General features: G+C 44.4%; 1 protein-coding gene across 1 annotated transcript; it reads right to left on the minus strand.

Annotated features, from left to right (window-relative positions):
- Window positions 1-8,375: 8,375 nt before the first annotated feature.
- LOC308235425 (zinc finger protein 587B-like) lies at window positions 8,376-20,544 on the minus strand. Its single transcript, XM_080644206.1, has 3 exons — window positions 20,291-20,544; window positions 19,285-19,411; window positions 8,376-9,721 (listed from the first exon to the last, which is right to left on the minus strand). The coding sequence occupies exons 1-3, from the start codon at window positions 20,447-20,449 to the stop codon at window positions 8,661-8,663; spliced, it is 1,347 nt and encodes a 448-aa protein (XP_080500332.1). The 5' UTR covers window positions 20,450-20,544; the 3' UTR covers window positions 8,376-8,660.
- Window positions 20,545-24,454: the final 3,910 nt, after the last annotated feature.

Here is a 24,454-nt window from a genome sequence, read left to right on the forward strand (position 1 = left end):
GCCCTCCCCAAGTCCCTCACTGGCTAGCCAATCTTCCGTGTCCCTCCCCAGTCCCGATCATGCACTGGTGGGGTCCCTTGGCCTGGCCTGCACCTTGTAGCAATCCAGGACCCCTCGGGGGATATCGGTGAGCTGGTTTCAGCCTAATCCCACAAGACAGGCTGAGGCACTCCCCTGGTGCATGAATTCACGCACCTGGCCTCTAGTACTCTATAAAGATTTTGACAGAAATATTTGTATCAGCCTTATTAGAAATAACCAAATACTTATAAAAAAAAATGGATAAACTGTTGGTGGTAAATTCAAAGATATGATTATTTCTCAGGAAAAAAAAGATGAGTTACTAATATATCTTTAATAAATCTCCAAGTGTTGATGAAACATAAATTAAAGCAGAAATATATTTAGAAAATATAATCTATTAAAAAGGAATGCAAATCCATGGTTACTAGGAAAGCTGTAAAGAACAGGGACAGATTAAAAGAGGTCATGAAGTGCCGAAACCGGTTTGGCTCAGTGGATAGAGCGTCGGCCTGTGGACTGAAAGGTCCCGGGTTCGATTCCGGTCAAGGGCATGTACCTTGGTTGCGGGCACATCCCCAGTGGGAGGTGTGCAGGAGGCAGCTGATCGATGTTTCTCTCTCAACGATGTTTCTAGCTCTCTATCCCTCTCCCTTCCTCTCTGTGAAATATCAATAAAATATATTTAAAAAAAAAAAAAAAAGGGGTCATGAAGTTCACAGTGACAGACATAGTCAGAATTATGTGTATAATGATGGTTTCAGTTTCACACACGTTAAGATTTATGAAACAATATACTTCACAAAAGCGAAATCCCTGGACTAAAGACATCCTTTGTCTTTGTCTTGGTTTTGATGCCAGCACACCAATGGCTCTGATGGGAACATATGGGAGGGGACAGGAAGCCACAAATCCTCGATTATATTCAATGACATTGATTGCTCTACAGAAGATGAACATGCCTGGAGTCCCTCAGATCTGTGTACACACCGCTCCTATAGTCTTTTCCTCAGAAACATTCCTGGATGCACATTTATATGAGGACCATTCCACTTGATGGGCTGCAGTCTCGTCCAACAACTATTAGGTTAGTGTTTCTGCAGTGAAAGGGTTTCCTCTCACTGCGATGGTCTTCCAACCAGTGACGATCACCCATGGAATCGAAGGCATCAGGGCACATGCCCTCTGCAAGACCTGGGCTGGAGGTTCCCTTCAATTGTCTTATTATCCCTTGAACAAAAGAAAAAAATTCACGCTGCTCCCAAACATACTTGAGACTGTCACAACTACCCCCTCTTTGGAGTGATCTCTGAGTCTCAAAGCATCCGTCTTCACATGAGGACTAGAGTCCACAGTGCTTCCTAAGAAAATATGGGCAGGAATGTAAATTTAGAAAAAACTACTGAGTTAGCCGAAACCGGTTTGGCTCAGTGGATAGAGCGTCGGCCTGCGGACTGAAGGGTCCCGGGTTCGATTCCGGTCAAGGGCATGTACCTTGGTTGCGGGCACATCCCCAGTGGGAGGTGTGCAGGAGGCAGCTGATCGATGTTTCTCTCTCATCGATGTTTCTAGCTCTCTATCCCTCTCCCTTCCTCTCTGTAAAAAATCAATAAAATATATTTTAAAAAAAATACTGATAGGGCACCTCTATAGGACATCTGCCAGACTATCTCCTGGAAAGTAAACAAACTAAATTTTAAAGACAGCCCCTCATTCTACTCAACTTCAGCACAGCCCCAGGCCCCTGCATTCCTTGTGAAACAGGAATTTTGGGGGTTGAAAAAGGCAGATTTTAGGAAATGTTAGAAATTAAGGGGACCACGGAAGCAACACAGAGCCGAAGGGCAGCAGAAGGTATTTCCATAGAATAGGGAAGCTGAAAAGCTGCAACAGGTCCATTTCCATAGAATGAGGGAGGTGGAAACAGCCAAAGGTCTATATTTACAAAATAAAGAAAAGGAAGCCCTTCATCCAGAAGGAAAGAAAAAAAGCCAAAAGGGAACAGGAAAACAATAAGGAGTGGGGAGAACCTCCCATGTCCCACGTGAGGTTCAAGCTTTGAGCCCAGGAGTTACTATAGGAACCAATCTAAGGGGAATAGTGACCAATCAGAAGGGATATCAACACACAAGGGTCTGTAGCCTTTATAAGCCATAGGGAAAAGGACCTCTGTGGGAACCTTTCCCTCCTCCCCTCGTAGGAGTCTGGATTTGTTTTTCAAGGAATCGCCACCTTTTCTATACCACCTTCTGTCTGTGGATTCATTCTTTGACTCCAGTGGACAATGAATCCGGGTTCCAGTCCAAAAATTCCCTCTCACTTGTCCCTTAGCAACAGCCACTGCTGAAAAGCAGAAGCCACCCTTTATCCCTGCCCTGTAGTGACTAGCAACACTTGGCCCTTTCCTCTCTTGGAAAGTAAAATACACTTCCTTTCTGCATGGCTTCTTGTAGCTGTGAATTCTTCCACAGCCCGCATCACCGGCCAAACCCTAAAAGTGTTCCTTTAGAGTTCAGTGAGTGAAAATGAGGGCAATGACATTGTAGAGGCAAAATAATATTTCCTCCTTCTTTTCTTGGTTTTTTGGTTGGCCTAGTAATTAAATTGATATAACATAGATTGAGGGGAATAGGATAAAAAAGTTATTAACATGTATACCTCCATATACATGGAAACGACTTAGAGTAACTGGCCAAAATGGCAAACACCATCATCTGAAAAGCCACCTTCACCTACAGTCAGAAAATGTGGTGTGTGGAGAGTCAGTTAGGGTATCAGGCGTCCTCAAACTACGGCCCCCGGGCCACATGCGGCCCACCAAGGACATTTATCCGGCCCGCTGGGTGCCGCTACCTGTCCTGCTTAGCAGCCGACTCGTCCCGGGCCCACAGTGCGCATAGGAATTTGTTCATAGTTTTTTTTTGTGTTTTTTTTTAACTATAGTCCGGCCCTCCAACGGTCTGAGGGACAGTGAACTGGCCCCCTGGAGATTGTCCGGAAAAGCACAGTAAGGACCTCAGTTGTGGCCCAGTGTGCTATGCACTGTGGTGAGGGCTTGTATTCAAAAGGACTCTGTTCCAACCCAAAGACCCAGGGTGCAGGCACAGGAGGCTGGGAAGAACAAGGCTCCAGAAGATGATCCGGGCTGCAGGGAAAACAGGGTGAGAGCCATTGTCTCATTCAGCCAGTAGGGATATAGAGGACAGAGTCACATGGGCAGTGGGTCCTATGCATGAATAGGAGGTGAGAACCTGTCCAATGAGACCAGGATCATGTAGGACTCCAGCATCACTTCCAAATATTAGGTCCCCAAATTCATGTCCAATTGTATCCACTCCTGCAGGGTGAATGTCAGTGCCACATAGGAACATCATGTGAAGGGTCAAACTGAGGGAAGAGATTCATAAAAATAAATGGGGCCACAGGATAATATCCAACATGTGGGTGAAGGGGCAGAGACCCAGCCCTAATTACCGAGGTCTCCTGTGGGTTAAACTCTGTGCTGGGACCTAAGGGGAGGCAGACAAACAGCAGCTCACTCTGAAAGCAGGTTCCCCTGGAGAAACCACTGCAGCTGAGAAATGATGGCGTTCCCCTGAACACGGGGAGGCCAAGGGTAAGGGCTCTGAGATGTAGAGGGAATGGGAGGAAACGCTTAACTGCAACCATGGAAACAGGAACTGCAGCTGTGCCACCCTGGTCCTCATGCTGTACCTGCTCCAGTGAGGGCTGCACATCAGTGGTAGAGACTGTGTCTGACGCTGGGGAAAATCATGGTTAAAATCCAGCCCCTTGAATCTAACACTTGTCTGTGGTGTAAACTTGGGGAGCTGACTTCACTTCTCTAATACTGAATTTTGACAGCAATTTGATATGTTTCTACTTGTTCAAGTTGTTGTGAGAATTAAAACAGAAACTGCTCAAAAAAATCGAACCCTGGAATCCTGTCAACAAGTACTCAGCTTGTTATTTTATTGATCTTGGGAGGCCAGAGTAAGCGCCATCAATCATCTGCATGTCACATTCAGCCAACTGAGATTCAGGGAGCTCTAGTGAGTCTGCTGGAGATTCCCAGGTGGGGTGCACCACAATGAGACCTGAGTGCCCACAGCACCTGCCTCCCTGCAGCAGTCAGTGGCTTCTTATAGGTCCCATTTCTTACTAAAATGCACCCAAAGTCAAAGGTGATTGGGGGCATTGGAGAGTGAGAAGTGCCTGGCCTGGGAACGTCTCTGCAGGAGAGGCTGGGGTGCCAGGAGAGGAACAGAGAGAGAAACATCAATGCTGAGAGAGAATCATTGCTCAGCTGCCTCCTGCATGCCCCACACTGGGGATCTATCAGCCGAGGGCCCAGGCATGTACCCTGACCAGGAATGGAACCGTGACTTCCTGGTTCATAGGTCCATGTGGAACTACTGAGCCACAGTGGCTGGGCTTTCATCATTTACGTTTCTCTCTCTCCCTCTCCCTTGCTCTATGAAATAAAAAAAAATATTTAAAAATCAATTAAAATATTTATTAAAAGGTAAAAAATACTAAACGTGTTATTCCAATACAAAAAAATTTACTTCATAAAGCGAAAAAGGCACAAAATGAGTAAAATTCCGACATCCATCTTTGTTGTTATACTATCTTTTTGCTAAAGAAAATTGCCAAAATTCAAAGCATATTAGACAGAACATAGGATGTTTTAACAAAGATACAGACTCAATAAATACACTTCTGAGAAAAGGCTCACCGTAAATTCCTAGAAAAAATACAAACAACAGTGAAATAGACTGACAAAATTACAGACTTTGTTTAAATAAAGAATGATTAACCAAACAAAATATTTTCTAGGATGTGGAGCATGTGAATACCTCACACACTGGTGGAAAAATGCAAAAAGGTACAATCAGTTTATTTTTATTTTTAAAGAATAGTGCATTGATTTTTTAAATATATATTTATTGACTTCAGGAAGGGAGAAAGAGATAGAAGCACCAAGGATGAGACAGAATCATTGACTGGCTGCCTCCGGCACACCCCACACTGCAACTCGGGAATGTGCCTTGACCGGGACTCGAACCATGACCTCCTGCCTCATAGGTTGAAACTTAAGGACTGAGCCATGCCAGACAGGCAATTTTATTAATTTTGGGGGAAGAGAGAAGAAGAGAGAGGGAGAGAAACACAATGCAAGAGTCCAAAATCAACCAGCTGCCTCCTGCACACCCCATGCCGGGGACCTAGCCCACAACCCAGACACAGGCCCAGCAAACCAACAAATAACCCTTTGGTGCACGGGATCACAACATCCATGATGCTGTATTCAGTTTAGATCACAAAATGCTAATCTTTGTAAATTTAAACATTCAAATACCCAGTGACAGAAATTATGCACTGAACTTTTGACAAAGGCAAATAACACTTATATCCATATAAAGTATTATACAGAAATGTTAGTACCAGCTTTATTAGAAATGACCAAAAACTCATAAAAAATGGATAAACTATTGGTGATATATTCAAGGGAAAGAATATTTATCAAAAAAAGATGAGTTACTAATGCATCTTTAATAAATCTCCAAGTATTTATGAAACATAAATTAAAGCAGAAAAATACTTAGAAAATGCAAAGTGATCTATTAAAATGGAATGGAAGCCCTGGGTGGTTTGCCTTGATGGATAGAGCCTCGGCCTGTGGACTGATAGGTCACAGGTTCGATTGCAGTAAGGGCACATGCCCGGGTTGCGGGACTCAATCCACAGTAGAGGGTATGCAGGCGGCAGCCAATGAATGATTATCTCATCATTGATGTTTCTATCTCTCTCTCCCTTTCCTTTCCTCTCTAAAATAAATAAAAAAATATTTTTAAAAAATGGAATGTAAATCAATGGTTACCTGGAAAACTGTGAAGAACAGGAACAAATTAAAAATGGTTGTGAATGCCGAAACCGGTTTGGCTCAGTGGATAGAGCGTCGGCCTGCGGACTGAAAGGTCCCAGGTTCGATTCCGGTCAAGGGCACATACCTTGGTTGTGGGCACATCCCCAGTGGGAGGTGTGCAGGAGGCAGCTGATCGATGTTTCTCTCTCATCGATGTTTCTAGCTCTCTATCCCTCTCCTCTCTCTTCCTCTCTGTAAAAAATTAATAAAATATATTAAAAAAAAAAAAATGGTTGTGAAGCCCTAACCGGTTTGGCTCAGTGGACAGAGCGTCGGCCTGCGGACTCAAGGGTCCCAGGTTCGATTCTGGTCAAGGGCAAGTAGCTTGGTTGTGGGCACATCCCCAGTGGGGGGTGTGCAGGAGGCAGCTGATCAATTTTTTTCTCTCATCCGATGTTTCTAACTCTCTATCCCTCTCCCTTCCTCTCTGTAAAAAATCAGTAAAAGTATAAAAATAAAATAAAAAAAATAAAAGTAGCCCTGAAGCAACTTCACAATGACAGATATGGTCAATTAAGGGTATAATAATGCTTTTAGTTTCATGCACACATCAAGATTTATGAAACATTATACTCAACATGTAATTTATTCATTATTGCCTTTTAAAAATGTAAAGATTTTTAAAGATTTAAAAACATGTATGTTCAACTATATTGGAAAAATAGGTTTGGAAACAGTATATAAAATCCACCTTTTTATGCCCTCTGGGCAACTGTCCTTCCTCAGTGACAGAAAATGTAACCAACAATGAAGAACTTTCACCCAAACCAACAGAAATGCTGGCTGAATCAAAAAAGCCACATCCATGGACTACAGACACCCTTTGCCTTCGTCTTCGTTTTTCTACCAGCGCACCAGGCTTTGAGGGGAATATCTGAGAGGATGTAGAAATCCTCTTCATGATAATCAATGTCAATGACTGTTTCTACAGAAGATAACATGCCTGCAGATCCTCAGGTCTGTGTACACATCCTCAGGATGTTTACTCAGAAACATCCTTGCATGCACGGTTAGATGAGGAACATTCCATCTAATGAGCTGCAGTCCCTTCCAAAACCCAATAGGCCAGTGTTTCTACAGTGAAAGGGGTTCCCCTCACTGTGATGGTCCTCCAACCAGTGACCATCACCCATGGAATTGTAGGCATTGGGGCACACAGTCCTCTGCAAGACCTGGGCAGAAGGTTCCCTTCAAATATCTTAGCATCCCTTGAAAACAAGAAAATAATTCACACGGCTGCCAGACATACTTGAGATTATCACAGCTACCCACTCTTGGCAGTGATCTCTGTCTCAAAGTGTGCATCTCCACATGAAGGACTAGAGGGTCCACAGTGTTTCCTAGGAAAATATGGGCAGCAATGTAAATTAGGCAAACACTGCTGAGCTAATTTCTGCACCATACTGTTCCTCAAGGGCAAAGAACGTTTGAGGCCCCCTAAGAGCTTTTGACCTCATCAGGCTTGCAGAGCCCAGATCTCCTTATAAACTAACCCAGTGGTCGGCAAACTGTGGCTCGCGAGCCACATGCAGCTCTTTGGCCCCTTGAGTGTGGCTCTTCCACGAAATACCACGGCCTGGGAGAGTCTATTTTGAAGAAGTGGCGTTAGAAGAAGTTTAAAAAATTTGGCTCTCAAAAGAAATTTCAATCGTACTGTTGATATTTGGCTCTGTTGACTAATGAGTTTGCCGACCACTGAACTAACCCATAGAGTCAATGGAACACCCAAGATTAGACAAGTCTTAGGATAAAGCCTTCATTATTTTACAAACCAAAGAGACCTGAGACTGGCAGGTCTCCCATTGATGACTTAGGCCCTCAATAAATTCATCACTGGCATCTAGGGAATGTGTGTCCCTGAAAATGGCAGTCTCTCTGCAACATTATGGTTTCTGGGGCCAACAGTCATCAGTCCTATGTGGCAATGCATGACAGGGAAACAAGAACTAAGGGCTCAGGTATTCCTGATTTTCTTCAACAAATTAGACAACAGAGTTAGCTTCCCTGGGCACATGAGGATGGTGATTGATGCCATCTGTAGGGGCCTTATATGTGGTTCAGGTGAAATACCTTCAGGAACAGAAATATGCAGTGACATAGACCTGGCAACACGTATCTGTATATTAGAAAGTGCAACACAGATACATAGGATACCAACATAAAACCAAACAAACACAACAACAAAAACAGTGGGGAGGATGTTACGTAACGTAGGGGATTAAATGCATGAGATGTAATTCAGACAAATGAAACTTCACAAATATTCTTATTCTATTGTTAAATCCTAACTAAGAAACTACATTTCCTATACATCTAAGAAATTTCTCACATTGGGCTCTTTTGTGCAGAGCAAATTTAGAAATTTGGCTGCGAGAGATCTCACATTAATTGCACTCATAATGGCTTTCTCCAGTCTTTTTTTTTTAAATATATTTTATTGATATTTCACAGAGAGGAAGGGAGAGGGATAGAGAGCTAGAAACATCGATGAGAGAGAAACATCGATCAGCTGCCTCCTGCACACCTTCCACTGAGGATGTGCCCGCAACCAAGGTACATGCCCTTGACCGGAATCGAACCCGGGACCTTTCAGTCCGCAGGCCGACGCTCTATCCACTGAGCCAAACCGGTTTCGGCGGCTTTCTCCAGTCTTAACTCTCCGATGATATTGGAGACCATTGCTCCTTGAAAAAGATTTCTCACATTCACTTCATTTATAAGGCTTTTCTCCTTTATGAACTCTCTGATGACGACGCAGGGCAATGCTCCAGGTAAAATATATCCCACATTCACTGCATTTATAAGGCTTTTCTCCAGTGTGAATTCTCTGATGACAATGAAGGGCAGTGCTACTGCTAAAAGATTTCCCACAGTCACTGCATTTATAAGGCTTTTCTCCTGTGTGAATTCTCTGATGACAATGGAGGTCACTGCTAGTGGTAAAAGATTTCCCACACTCACTGCATTTATAAGGCTTTTCTCCAGTGTGAACTCTCTGATGACGACGAAGGTCAGTGCTTCTGGGAAAAGATTTCCCACATTCATTGCATTCATAAGGCCTTTCTCCACTGTGAACACTCAGATGATAATGGAGGCCATTTCTACTGGTAAAAGCTTTCCCACATTCACTGCACTCAAAAGGCTTTTCTCCACTGTGACCTCTCTGTTGATAATGAAAGCAAGAAAATTTGGTAAAATATTTTCCACGTTCAGAGCACATAAAACACTGACTTCCAGCATGGACACTCTTTTCCTGAATAAACATGTGGGTGCAACTAATGTCTTTCTTACATCCTTTACTGGTGTAATAATTTTTTCTCTTTTGAACCGTCATCCCACGTGTCGAAATAGCATTTGGACTGTCCCTGGTCTGAGCAGCCTTTAGGTGGACAGGTCCTGACCCGGTAAGGACACCCTGCCCAACCTCCCCGCATGTGAAACGATTCTTGGACACATTGAAATTGCAGCTGTTTGCACGTGAGATCCTGTCCACACCTCTAATGAAAGACTTCTCTCTCACATGCTGCTGGTGAAATTCTGCACTGAAATAAAACTGTTCTGCACATGCCCCACACCTCAACAGTATCTGTGGGTGCTGTGTTCCCTGCAGCTCCATCACGTGGATAATGTTTCTCAAGACGAGCCCACAACTCTCACAGGGGTGGCTCTTCTGGGAAGACAAGGCTAACTTCGGATTCCTGGCCTGTGACACTCTTACAGAATTGTTCTTCTCAGGTGCTGGCTCCACATTCTCTGCTCCACAGCAGCAACCTGAACAAAAGGAAACGCTGGTGAAGTACATGTTGACCTGATAAAAACAGATTATCTTAACCAGAGATGTTTATCTATCATGACTGGACATGATTCCACAGAAAGATTTTCAAGATGAGTGAGTTACACTCTCAGGAAATGGCTGTTACACTTTTCTTGGCCCCAAAGGTCAGTGGATGATGAAAATCTCACCAAGGGAGGGACAGAAGCACAGGATGGGACACAAAGAAGAGAGGAAGGTCCTTTGATGCTGGTGACGTGAGTCTGTGTAGAACAATTCGAATGTGCTCAAACCTACAAAATCAATTCTATTAGAGCACGTGATGTTCTACCTCAATGTAGCAATAGGTGTGCACTCTAAGGCTCTGAAGACATGGACCAACGGTGGAGGGCACTAAAGAGAGACCGGTGAAAGAGGCAGAGGTGCAAAGTTTAGAGAGGTTAGGTTATCCATGGGCTGGGAATCCAAGTAGAGTGAGCACTGATCACTATTAAAACTGAGTCGTTGGCACAGTGTCAACAATAAGCAAGAACAAGTAGAATTGGGTGAGGAATGGGCAATGGTAACAAAACACCTGTTGAACCAAACGGGTTCCTAGTTATGAATGTAACAAAGCCCAGGTGTAAAAACCTCCCCAACAGCCCTTTACTCAGGCAAGACTGCCTGCATGTCCACTGTGTCATTCATAAAGTAATGTTTCTACTGTGATGCAGAAATGATTCTTCCGCTTAATTCCCAGTTGAGCCATTGCACGGGATAAATGATAGAAATCGTAAAAGAAACACTGAAAAGATGGATGGTTAACACTGTGGTACAACAGCAAGCACAGATGAGATCACAGGCAAAAGACCTATGTGAGTGACATCAGCAAGATGACAGAATCAGAGATACGAGCATCTTCCCCAATCCCAGAGTAGGTAGACAGCTATCCATCAACAAAAACCCCATAGGAAATGGGAATAAGAGTACCATGAAGACGAACAGTATTACAAACACAAATAAAGGAGAACTGTACAGAAAGGATGAGTGGAAAGACTGGGTGAGCAAACACATTTGCAGACACCTACAGTCAAAAACAAGGGTCAGAGTTATTTCCATCAAGCAATGTGCTTCTGCTATCACTGACCATAGTGGCCTGTTATTCGAAAAATCCTGGAAATTTTGTTTTTAAAAACCATAGAATGGCTCTGGCCGGTTTGGCTCAGTGGATAGAGCATAGGCCAGCAGACTGAAGGGTCCAAGGTTTGATTCCAACTGTAGGGTCCCAGGTTCAATTGCGTTTAAGGGCACATGCCTGGGTTTTAGGCTTGATCCCCAGTACGGGGCGTGCAGGAGGCGGCGGAGAAATGGTTCTCTCTCATTAGTAATGTTTCTATCTCTCTCTCCCTCTCCCTTCCTCTCTGAAATCAATAAAAATATATACTTTAAAATACCCACAGAATACCCCGGCCTGTGTTTCTCAGTTGGTTGGAGCATCATCCTATGACCCTATGACCCTAGGGGTCTTGGATTCAATTCCCAGTCAGGGCACATATCAGCATGTAGGTTCCATTTCCAGTGTGTAGACAACCGATTGATGTTTCTCCCTCACACTGATGTTTCTCTCTCATCTCTCTCTCTCTCCATCTCCATCTCCCTCTTTCTTTCTCTATATCTGAAACTGATCATAAGTAAATAAATAAATAAATAAGAAGTCCAGGGTAGCCAAACAAAAAGGAGACCTCAAAAAATCTAGAGAGCCCTGGCTGGTTTGGCTCAGTGGATAGAGCTTTGGCCTGTGAACTGAAAGGTCCCGGGTTCAATTCTGGTCAAGGGCACATGCCGGGCTTGTGGGCTCGATCTCCAGTGGGGGACTTATAGGAGGCAGCCGATCCACCATGATTCTCTCTCATCATGGATGTTTCTATCTCTCTCTCTCCCTCTCCCTTCCTCTCTAAAATAAATAAAAATATGCTAAAAAATAAAAAAAGACTGCCCTGGAAAGAAGGTCATATTATTCCCTTCCATGTGTGACTATTCATGAGAAAATATGTAGGGTGGGGCAAAAATAGGTTTACAGTTGTTCATTTGGAAAATCTAATAATAGGGTAATATGCAAATTGGTCAGGACGCCGTCACAGTAACGATGACCAATGAGCAGGCTGCGTGCGTGCCAGGCATGGGTGTGCAGGGCCTGACAGCGTTGGGACGGAGGCGGGCCTGTGGCGGAGGCCTCTGTCTCTGTGCACCTGAGCGGGGGGTTAGGCCTCCGCCATGGCACCACCCCCAGGGGTCCGCAGGCCTCCGCTGTGACCAGGCCCAGGGTCCGCAGGTCTCCCCTGGCTCTGGACTTCCTCTTTGCGGCAATCCATCGAGGAGACCCGGATGGGTGAGCGTGGCCTACCTCTTTGGCCGATGGATCGTGGGGCTCCTGCACTGTCACAGGGCACAGGCCAGGCTGGGGGATTCCTCCACCCCAGGAGTACAGAAATTTCGTGCACTGGGCCACTAGTAATATAATAATTAATAAATAGTAACAGGTATTCTAATTCCTCCCATTTTTCCCATTTAATAAGAGGTTTTAAATTGTAAAAAAATAATAAAACCTAAGAATACACCCTAACCGGTTTGGCTCAGTGGATAGAGCGTCGGTCTACAGACTGAAGGGTCCCGGGTTTGATTCCAGTCAAGGGCATGTACCTTGGTTGCGGGCACATATCCGGTGGGGGGTGTGCAGGAGGCAGCTGATCGATGTTTCTCTCTCATCGATGTTTCTAACTCTCTATCCCTCTCCCTTCCTCTCTGTAAAAAATTAATAAAAAATACGTTTAAAAAAACCCCAAAACTAAGAATACAAGAAGAAACCCGCGTTTCACTTACAACTTTAAGCATACTTTCTCCCTGCCCTGTATACACAGTATATTTCCTATCGTAAAGTGTAACCTGTTGTGTAGGTGGTTTCTAGCTCCTCCTCCATAAGACACAGCTGGTAGATTTTGTAATTTACACAGGCCACAAGCTCTGCATTTAGAAATGTGTATGTCCACCTCTTGATGATAGTCACTGACCAAATCCCATGCACAGGAAGACATTTTGGGGACATTCAGTTTGATTTTTTTTTTTTAATACATCTTATGTTGCAGATTACGATCATTTTCTGCATTCATTAGTTCTTGTGGAAGGTGATACAGTGTGAGGAGTCATGTACATGTTTATGCAAAAATGTTTATTGAAGTGATTCCATTAGTACTGTGGTCTAATACTTGGAGAATGACCTTCATTTTTATAACTTTCTTTTTTTTAACTGCACAACTATAAAACCAAGAAATGTTCTCCCCTGCCTTTTAAAAAAGAAACTCAATTTTTATTCTAAAGTATTTGTAATACAGCAAAGGTGAATCCTATCCATGTGCAATAAAAATATCATAAAGTTTTAAAAAATGTATTTTACTGCTAAGCACTACCATGTTTCCCCGAAAATAAAACATCCTCCGAAAATAACACCTACTTACAGGTTTCCTTCTGAGTGAAATATAAGGCATCCCCGAAAATAAGGCCCCAGGCTCTGTCTCAGAATGAAAATTAATTTACCGTAAACTGGTCGCTAGGGCCGCCCCGACTGGTGTCTAGCAACCAGTGACATTACGCGGAGTCCTGACGTCACTGCTGTGTGGAGGCGGAGCGGAGGTCGGAGTGAGCGGTGAGTGTGGGGCGGGAGAGAGGTGGAGACTTTCGCAGATGCGTGTAGAAGGACAGGAGGATTAGAGCAGACGGGACGCGGCGAAGGTGGTGAGTGCTGGTCTGTCTCTGGTGACACTACCTGATGCTCGCAGCTGCCTTCATGATGACTGAAGGTTCTCAGTCAGTGGCAGACCCTGCTCCAGCCCAGATCCAGGCCCCAGCAAGCCCAGTGACAGTCCCCAGGCAGGTCCCAGGGGGTAAATGTCTGATAAAGGGGTAGGGGGGATGTCTGGTGAAGGTGTTCAGTAGCACAGGGGTGGGGGGAGGGGGATCACTTAAAATGACACAGGAGGATCAGAGGGGGCAATCAAAATGACACAGGAGGATCAAAAGGGGTTACTAAAATGGTAATCCCCCCTCTGATTCTCCTGTGCCATTTTGATTCCCCTCTCTGATCCCCCGTGTCATTTTGAGTGATCCCCCTCCCCTCACCTTGATACCCCAATTCCTTTTTTTTACCCCTAGAAATGAGCTCAAAAAGAAAAAGCTACTCCGTGGAGTACAAGAAAGGAATCGTGGAAGACTCTTGGGGCCAAAATCTTACTGCTTTCTGCAAAGAGAAGATGTTGAGTATCCGATTGGTCCGAAAATGGTGAGCAGAGTATGGTAACCTCATTGAACAAGTGGACAAGGGAAATGCTAAAAAGCGCAAGTGTGGATCAGGTCAGCAACCATTATTTTCCGAGCTGGAAGACCGATCTGTGAATGGGTTGTTGACAGGAGAGCAAAGGCTTTGGTTGTGAATAAGGCTCAGATTCAAGAATTTGCCCTTGCAATGGCACCACAGTTTGACATAGCCCCCGAAGACTTCAAAGCATCACAACACTCGCTGGATAATTTCCTTCAGCGAAGTGAACTGTCTTTAAGAAGATCTACAACAGGCTCTGGTTGGAGAAACCAAGATGGCGGCATAGGTAAACACCTAAACTGCTGCCTCGCACAACAATTTCAAAACTACAACTAAAAGACAGAACGGACACCATCCAGAACCACAGGAAAGCTGGCTGAGTGAAAATTCTACAACTAGAAGGAAAGAGAAAAGCTCACAGAGAATTGGAGGTACGGCAAAGGGTCTTTGTGCGCGCAGAGAGGAAGGGCGGCTGAGAGCCTGGCTGACTTTCTCTGGCGGAAGGGGGAAGGAAGCCTCCCACCGCACTGAACCCCAGTTCTGACTGCACTGAACCCCAGTTCCGGGCGAACCCCTGGGGACCCACGCTCTTACGGGGGGAGTCTGGACTCTCGGGCGGAGACTCGAGCTGGGAAAGGCAGAAGTCTGAAGGCGCGCGCGGGCCAGTGCGCACAAAGGCTGCGGAGGTTGCCACAGGCTTTCCCTAGTGGAAGGGAGTCAGAGGATCCTGACTGCACTGAGCCCCAGTTCTGACTGCAGTGAACCCCAGTTCCAGGCGAGCCCCTGGGGACCCACGCTCTTGTGGGGGGAGTGTGGACTCTCGGGAGGAGACTCGAGCTGGGGAAGGCGGAGGACTGAAAGCGCACATGCGCGCAAGGGCAAAGCTGACAGGAAGCCAAGACTGAGACTCCACCCAATCCAAGCTGAGCACAGAGGCTATTGCAATTTGGCAAGTCTAATCCTATAAGGCTGTCTCCAGCACCGAACTTCTCCCAGCATAGACACAGCTGATCCTTACAGCCAACTGGCCCGGAGGTCAATTCTTCCCAGTGATACCAACAACAATAAAGACTTAATTACAACAAGGCTGTACACACAGTCCACAAAGGGGTGCACCAAGAGTGTCCACCTCAGGTTAACTGGGGAGGCAGACCCACTGGGCCATATTGGAAACCTAGCACACAAATCTACCTTACCAACTCAGGGAAGCAGTGAAAATGCGGCGTCAAAGAATCAGATCACAAACGAAAGAAATGGAGGAAAACAAACGACTGGATATAGAATTCAAAACCACGGTTATAAGGTTTTTTAAGAATATCCTAGAAAAGGCCGATAAATATAACGAGACCCTCGAAGATATGAAAAAGGACCAACTAGAAATTAAACATACACTGACTGAAATAAAAAATATTATACAGAGACCCAAAAACAGAATAGAGGAACACAAGAATCAAGTCAAAGAATTGAAATACAAAGAAGCAAAAAACACTCAACCGAAAAAGCAAAAAGCAAAAAAAAAAAATCCAAAAAGTTGAAGATAATGTAAGAAGACTCTGGGACAACTTCAAGCGTACCAACATCAGAATTATGGGGGTGCCAGAAGAAGAGAGAGAGCAAGATACTGAAAACCCATTTGAAGAAATAATGACTGAAAACTTCCCCCACCTGGTGAGAGAAATAGACTTACAAGTCCAGGAAGCCCACAGAACCCCAAACAAAAGGAATCCAAAGAGGACCACACCAAGACACATCATAATTAAAATGCCAAGAGCAAAAGACAAAGAGAGAATATTAAAAGCAGCAAGAGAAAAACAGTTAATTACCTACAAGGGAGCACCCATACGACTGTCAGCTGACTTCTCAACAGAAACTATGCAGGCCAGACGGGAGTGGCAAGAAATTTTCAATGTGATGAATAGCAAGCAAGAACCTACAACCAAGATTACTCTACCCAGCTAAGCTATCATTCAGAATTGAAGGGCAGATAAAGAGCTTCACAGATAAGAAAAAGCTGAAGGAGTTCATCACCACCAAACCAGTATTATATGAAATGCTGAAAGGTATTCTTAAAGAAGAGGAAGAAGAAAAAAGTAAAGAGAAAAATTATGAACAACAAATACATATCTATCAACAAGCGAACCTAAAAATCAAGTGAATTAAAAACCTGAGGAACAGAATAATCTGGTGAATATAATAGAATCAGGGGCATAGAAAGGGAGTGGACTGATAATTCTCAGGGGGAAAGGGGTATGGGGGGTTCATGAAGAGACTGGACAAAAATCATACACCTATGGATGAGGACAGTGGTGGGGAGGTAAGGGCAGAAGGTGGGGTGGGAAATGGGTGGAGGGGAGCTATGGGGGGAAAAAGGAGAAATAATTGTAATAATCTGAATAAAGATTTATTTTTAAAAAAAAGAAGATCTACAACATTGTTTAGGTTGGAAGATACTCAAGTTATTAAGCGAGCACTTGCATTCAAATCCTTTATTGATGATGCTGACTTCTCTAAATACAGTCTTTCCAACATGATTGCTATGGATGAAACTGCAGTGTTTATGGGCCAATCATCTCAAACAACAATTGAACAGTGGGGTGCCTCCTTAGCATACATTCCCTCCACTGCTTACGAAAGTGCACGTGTTTCCTGTATTTTGGCAATTCGTCTGGATGGCACTAAAATCCCACCTTTAATCATTTCTAAGGGCAAGAAGGAAAAGATTGAACGTGTTTTGGGCGTTTTTTGTTGTTTTTTTTTAAGTATTTTTATTTTTTTTTTAATATATTTTATTGATATTTTTACAGAGAGGAAGGGAAAGGGATAAAGAGTTAGAAACATCGATGAGAGAGAAACACCGATCAGCTGCCTCCTGCACACCTCCCACTGGGGATGTGCCCACAACCAAGGTACGTGCCCTCGACCGGAATCGAACCTGGGACCCTTCAGTCCGCAGGCTGACGCTCCATCCACTGAGCCAAACCGGTTTTGGCGTTTTGGGCGTTTTTATTCTTGAAACTGAAAAAGCCTGGGCCACACAAGCAGTTATAAGGAAGCGGGTCGATTTAATGCTGCCACTTGTTATGCGAGGGAGCCAAAGAGTTCTGCTAGTCTGGGATGCAGCCAGCACTCACCACGCTAAAGACATGAAGACATTTCTTCACGAAAGAAAAATAGATCAATAATGATTCCCGCAGGAATGACGGCCTATCTCCAGACTCTTGATATTGCAATAAACAAGCCATTCAAAGACAATTTGCACATGGAAATTAATGACTACATTGAAAATAGAATGGAGAGAAATCAGCGTGGAAACTTTGTGAAACCTAAACTGCAAGAAGTTGTGACTTGGGTGAAGAATTCATGGGAGAAAATCAATGACAGTTGCATTGCAAATGCAGTGCGAGCAGGCTACCTTGACAAGAAGTACTCATTTAGAGACAGTGCTATTGCTAAACATGAGAGATTTGGTCCACTGATTCTGAAAGAAATGGAGTCACAAGAAATTCACCAGGAAATTCAGGAATTGGATTGTTATGATGATGTTCCAAAAGATGATGACATGATTGTCATTGAATAAATGAGTAAATTCTTGATACTGTAGGATTCACAGTTTGTCTGGTTTGTGTTGACAACTACCGTACTACCGTACCGTATACAGGTAATAAATTTCCTTTATTTTCATTTAACAATAAATGTGTACCGTATTCTTCTTCATGGAAAAATAAGACATCCCCTGAAAAGAAGACCTAGCATGTGTTTGGGGGCAAAAATTAATATAAGACACTGTCTTATTTTCGGGGAAACACGGTAGTAACAAGCATCTGAGCTTGCCAGAAAAATGGTGGCACTAGACTTGCTGAATCCAGGGTTGCCAAAAACATGGAATTAATAAAAAAGGGGGTGTGGGAAAGCAATATCTGCAAAGCACAATTAAGCACATGCAAAAATATGTGTTCCTGTACATAATAAGCAATTAATATATAAAATAAACAAGGTATTCAAAATATTCTTTAACCAAAAAATACAGTTAATAAGCAGGATGAGGATGTAGAAACAATTCATCAAAAACTATATACACATGACCAACAGGAACATAGGAAATGTTTTCCTCACTGATCACGGTGGAATCCCTCAGGCTTCCTGCAACACTACCAACCACAGTTCCTTCCCTGTGAATGTAGTACAGCGGGGAGAATTGGGACTTCAGGTATAGAAGGGAGCAGCGGAAACAGACCAACCCTCCCCAGGACAGCAACTACCCAGGAAACTGGAAAAATCAAGCAGAACCACAGTCTACAGGGGAGGACAGAGCACACCCTAGGACAGTGTTCGGCAAACTGTGGCTCGCGAGCCACATGTGGCTCTTTGGCCCCTTGAGTGTGGCTCTTCTACAAACTACCACGGCCTGGGAGAGTCTATTTTGAAGAAGTGGCGTTAGAAGAAGTTTAAAAAATTTGGCTCTCAAAAGAAATTTCAATCGTTGTACTATTGATATTTGGTCTGTTGACTAATGAGTTTGCCGACCGCTGCCCTACGACAAGCATGTCAAACTCTCGGCCCACGGTCTGCATGCAGCCCACAAAGAATATTTTTTCGGCACAGCCAATATAACCGTATGTAAGAAACGTTTTAATAAAAATTTTGTAACTTCGTTTTTACAATATCCTGTTATACATAATTATTAATAACGAAGTACAACGTTCACTAATGAGTGATTAATCGTGTTGCATTCACTTCCCTTACTCACCTTATATGCAGGCGCATCATTTCTCTCCACTAACACTAGCAGCGAATATTTTAGCAACCTATTGACATATCATTAGCCTTGTACTGACTTGTTTGGTGTGAAAAACAGGAAATATTTCGCTTTTGGAGAATAAGAAAAACAGGTTTATTTGTCTTAGTCTTATTAATTTGTGCAGTTATTCAGTGTCTGGTATATTAATGTTCAAGAAAAAATATTAATTTTTATTAAAATGTTCGAATATTTTATGTTAAAGATTACTCATTTATTTCAGCCTTTGTATTCAGCATGTGTCTATCAAAATAAACCTACATTTCTATGAAAATTATAGCTCTTGTTTTTTTGCGGACCACATGAACTTAAAACTGTTTACTTGGCCCGTGTTAGCCTTTGAGTTTGATATGCTTGCCGGATGGGGCCTGGGAAGTCGCAAAGACAAGTCCAGGTCACGGTGAGAGTGAGGGTCTTACCCAGCGAGGATATAAGTTCAAAGTTCTCCAGCATCACATTCAGGTACAGCTGTCTCTGACCCTCATCAAGGAGGCTCCATTCCTCCCTGGAGAAGTACAGGGCAATGTCCTCAAAGGTCACGCCAACCTGTCAGAATGGAGACAATTGAAACCTGGGCTGTCTCTCTGAGAACCCCCACTCCTACTCCTTACACACCTTCCCCCCCCTCAACCTCCTCCAGGGCACCCGGTTAGTGTGGACACCAGGCCCTAATGCCAGTGCAGGCTGCTCTCTCATCACAGTCCCATTACTCACTGGGATTGCCCTCAGCAGAGCAGCTGGGTTGGGTGGGAAGGGTTGGGGGAGGGGAGGGGAGAGAGCAATGCCATTTAAGGTCTGGGTGATGCCTGCAGGGCCCCAGCCTTCCTGCCAAGCAATACCACCACAGTCTCCTAGATCATGCCGCCAAGACAAAGCCAAGCCTGGCTTTTTATGCTTCGCCTTTAAGTCCCCACACCAGGTCCCGGGGACCATCAGCTCACACTTCCTCCAGATGTGCACACCACTGGGTAATCTTTAACCTCTTCCCATCTTCAGACCCAGGTTCACTCCCTCAGCTCTGCCCCCTTCCTGCTCCAATGCCACTGGGTCTCGCTGGACTCCCCCATGAACTTGGCACATGGCATGTAGAGAGCTTGTCTTCCAGCCGGGTCCAGGACCACCCCAGGCCTCTGATGGACCCCACAGCCGGGAAAGCCCCGATGAGTCTGTGACGTCCTCCCTGCAGCCTCTGATCTGTCCGCCAATCCTCACAGCCCACATCCTCAGGGGAACCTCAGATACAAGTCACCCCTGTCCTCTCTGCCCTGCACCGGCTGTGCCTCAGAAGCCACAACACTCCTCTCTCCCCTCCGCCTTCCTCACGGTCCTCCATGCAGGACTGAGGTGAGGACGTGTCAGCCGCCCGCACCCGGGCTGTGGTGTCTGTGAAAAGAGGCGCTGAGGACCCGGGGGACACAAACTCACCGCAGCCACACGCCTCCACACGGGGGACGCCATTGCACTCTGTGGGCGCAGCGGGGCGGGAGCGACTGAAGGAGAAGCTGCTCCGGGAACGGCGGTCCCAGTCCCGGCCCAGGCGCGTGTGGTGCGCGAGCTGTGAGCCCCAGTGGAGGCTCCGACCATGGGCTGTGAGGCGGGGAACACCGCCCTCCGCCTTCTCCACCGGACTCTGCGACCAGGAACTCCTGACCGTTTGACACAAAACCGAGAGAAGACAAAATCCCGCCCGCCACACTACGGCTCCTCCCTACGGAACTGGAGAACGGAAATGCCTATTCTGAGCCTCCATTGGCTCAGCCTGGTGGCAGTCCATGCATGGCCTTCTGGGTAATGTAGTTCCTATGCTCCGAGGCCAGGATCCTGCATTTCCTCTGCTGACTCCAGGACTGGATTTAAGTGCAAATAGCCCAAGAACACAGCAAATATACTCAGGGCCCTCCAGCGCCTTCAGGGGAGGTGATTTCTAGGGTAAGGTTGTTTCTGGAGCACCTGCGTGGGTGGTTTTGCATATCTTTCTTCCAGGACCTGCTCTTCCTAAATAACACGCATTGTTTCTTCATTCAGGACATTAGCCAGGTGTCTCCTTCAAGCCTAATGTAGCTGGGGGAGGTTGCCCAAGTCTCTAATTCTCTAACTTGCCTCCATTGAATCCATTATACAAAGTTAATGTCACAAAACAGACACTCATACTGAAGAGCATCTGCTTCTGACGCCATCCGAAGTGTCAGCTCTGCCTGGGCTGCAGTGTGGATAAGATGGCCAAGAGACAAATGAAAAGATGCTCAAAGTCACTGATCATCAGAGAGATGCAAATTAAAGCAACAATTAGATATCACTTTGAGAAGGAAAACCCCTATTTTGTAAAAACTGCTGTTTGGAATACTCTGCTGTTTTTCTTAGACGGCCTCTTATTCTAAAAAGGGAACTTTGCTTTCTAGCCTGCTTTAGCCTGCTTGACTAATGAGGACCATAAACTTAGCTGTCTGACCTTGAAGGCCAGAGACTAGATGTGCCCATAATTTTTAGAACTGTGTTTGTTTTCAAAGCCAGCAGCAAGATAACCACTAATTGCACAGAGGACTGGCTCCTTAATAAAAAGGGAAGTCCTGCTTGTAGCTTTGCTTAGAATTTGAATTCATTTTCTCTAAGCCCACCGCGGTGAATAAAGTGTAACTCCAAACTCTCCTGCATTGTTTGATTATTCTGGTTTTCTGCAACAAGTTCACCACTGTCAGAATGGCTGCCATCAACAAATCAACAAAGGGCAAGTGCTGGGGAGGATGTGGAAAAAAGGGAACCTTAGTACACTGCTGGTGGGAATACAGATTGGTGCAGACATAATGGAAAACATAGGAAGTTTCCTCAAAAAAATTAAATATGGAACTGCCATTTGACCCCGTGATCCACTTCTAGGCATATATCCTACGAAACCAGAAACAATGATCAGAAAGACTGTATGCACCGCTATGTTCATAGCAGCACAATTTTAAGATCTGGAAATGGCTCAGGTGGCCATTCATAAATGAGTGGATAAAAAAGCTGTGGTACATTTATACCCTGGAATACTATACAGCAGTAAAAAAGAAGAATCTCTTACCCTTTCACCCAGCATGGAGGGACCCAGAGAGCATCATGCTAAGTGAAATAAGTCCGTCAGAGAAAGACAGTATCACTTCATCTCACTCATATATGGAATCTAATTAACAAAATAAACTGATGAGTGGAGTGGATCCAAAGTCATGGAAGCAAGAAATGTCCAAACTTGGGGAGAATATTTCTAATTTCATTTGACCCAACCTGGCGACAAATGTCAGGATGCAGAATAACAACACATTGAGTAATGCTCCAGATTATGGCAGTTTTGCACGTTTTTTATACACAGACTCAAAGGAGACGATCTAAGGGGGTTACATGACATTCACTGGTGATAAATTAGGGAGTGGGAAACTAAAGAGGGAAATCTCTGGGATTGGATACAAAGTGAAAAAATACACAAACTTCTTTTTATTTTTTTTTATTTTATTTTTTTAAATATATATTTTATTGATATTTTTACAGAGAGGAAGGGAGAGGGATAGAGAGCTAGAAACATTGATGAGAGAGAAACATCGATCAGCTGCCTCCTGCACACCTCCCACTGGGGATGTGCCCGCAACCAAGGTACATGCCCTTGACCAGAATCGAACCTGGGACCCTTCAGTCTGCAGGCCGACGCTCTATCCACTGAGCCAAACTGGTTTCAGCAACTTCTTTTTAAATGTTACCAAATAGTTAACACTTAGTATTTAACACAATAACAGTAATAATTGGGGCTCTGTGGTCTTCTGTGTTGGGAGACTGTGCCCTTAGGATTATGTAAAAAAAGACATTTCCCTGAAAATCCAAAGGTATGTTATCCTAGATGCAAAAAGACAACAGACAGGATCAATAAGGTAAAGATTTACCTTTGCAACACACACACACACACACACACACACACACACACACACACACACAAAAACAAACAAAAAAAAAAACCAAGGCTAGGACATGACTAAGCTGTGACTCAGTTCTTTTTTACTTAGACAGTTTTACCTTGAAACAATCCGACATGGTGACTTTTGGCCTGTGAGTTTGTAAGATTCACCAAGCCATGCCAGGCTTCCTCAGCTTGCTAGGTTTACTATGGGCCATCATTTTTGTCCATACTGAGGAGTTAGAACCTGTGGCTTGCGGAGAAATTTCACTCAGTGTTTTATTTACTTCGACACCCATTGCTGATGCCCTCCTGAACACAATGCCCCCAGTCTTGCTGGTGTCCCTTTATTTGGTCTCCTAGAAGTACTCACTCTTCAGGTCACTAAAGCCTTAGGTTCTAAATGTGGTGGAGGTATTTGTAAGGACAAGAAAAAGGTCTCCGATTGCTCAGCACCGCACCATCAGCAGGTGTGAGCAGTGACTGCCGGGCCTGATCACCCCTCAGGGCTTCTCCACTTCCCGCTGCTCCAGAGGAGTAATATATTTAGAGATTTTTTAAATATTTTTTTATTGATTTCAGGGAAGGGAGAGGGAGAGATAGAAACATCAATGAGGAGAGAGAATCATTGATGGGCTGGCTACCTCCTGTACTCTGCTACTGGGAATGGACCCCACAATACAGGCATATGCTCTGACCAGAAATCAAATGGGGGACCTCTTTGTGCATGCACCGATGCTTACCCACTGAGCCCACCAGCTGGGATTTTTTTAAAGTTTTTAAATGCTATTCACAATGCAATGAACACTTTTTTAAAAAATATATATTTTATTGATTTTTACAGAGAGGAAGGGAGAGGGAAAGTTAGAAACATCGATGAGAGAGAAGCATCGATCAGCTGCCTCCTGCACACCTCCTACTGGGGATGGGCCTGCAACCAAGGTACATGCCCTTGACCGGAATCGAACCTGGGACCTTTCAGTCCGCAGGCCGACGCTCTATCCACTGAGCCAAACCGGTCAGGGCCAATGAACACTTTTATATTTAACCTGCACTACTAACATTCTCCATCACCCCTGGGAGTAATCTTTCTCATGAAATTCCAGGAAGTATATATATATATATATATATATATATATATATATATATATGCTATAAGATCAACTGTTATTCTTGTTGTGTTCATACAATCAGAACAAATGGTCACTAGACTTAATTCAGTAAATAAATTGGTCTTAATTTGGCTCTTCAATAAGAATAAGGGTAATTCTAGGGAAAGAAATTGTGTTTCAATAGGAAATTATTAGAACTGAAATATTTTTCCTGCCACCAGACCATTTGTCAAAATTCTTACTATTCTCACTTTTGCCCAATCACACTAAGTTTCACAGTACACTGTGTCTCCACCAGGTCACAAACCCTACTTGCACCTCGGGAATACCACCTCAGGCACCACTGCCATCTCCTTCCAGCCCAGGCCTCTTCGTCCCTCTGACAGAGAACAAAGACCTCTTGGCTCCAAGAGAAACCTGCAACCCCTTGTCAGCAGGAAGCAGTTTCAGAAAAAATTTGGCGTCCCCTTTCCCTGAAAAGAATTCAGAGCCAAGATCCTTGAGGGGGATATCGTCGGCAGTTAGACAGACATGAGCAGAGCAAGGACTGGAGGAGAGATG

Source organism: Plecotus auritus (assembly GCF_963455305.1).
Source record: "Plecotus auritus genome assembly, chromosome: 10".
NCBI lineage: Eukaryota > Metazoa > Chordata > Mammalia > Chiroptera > Vespertilionidae > Plecotus > Plecotus auritus.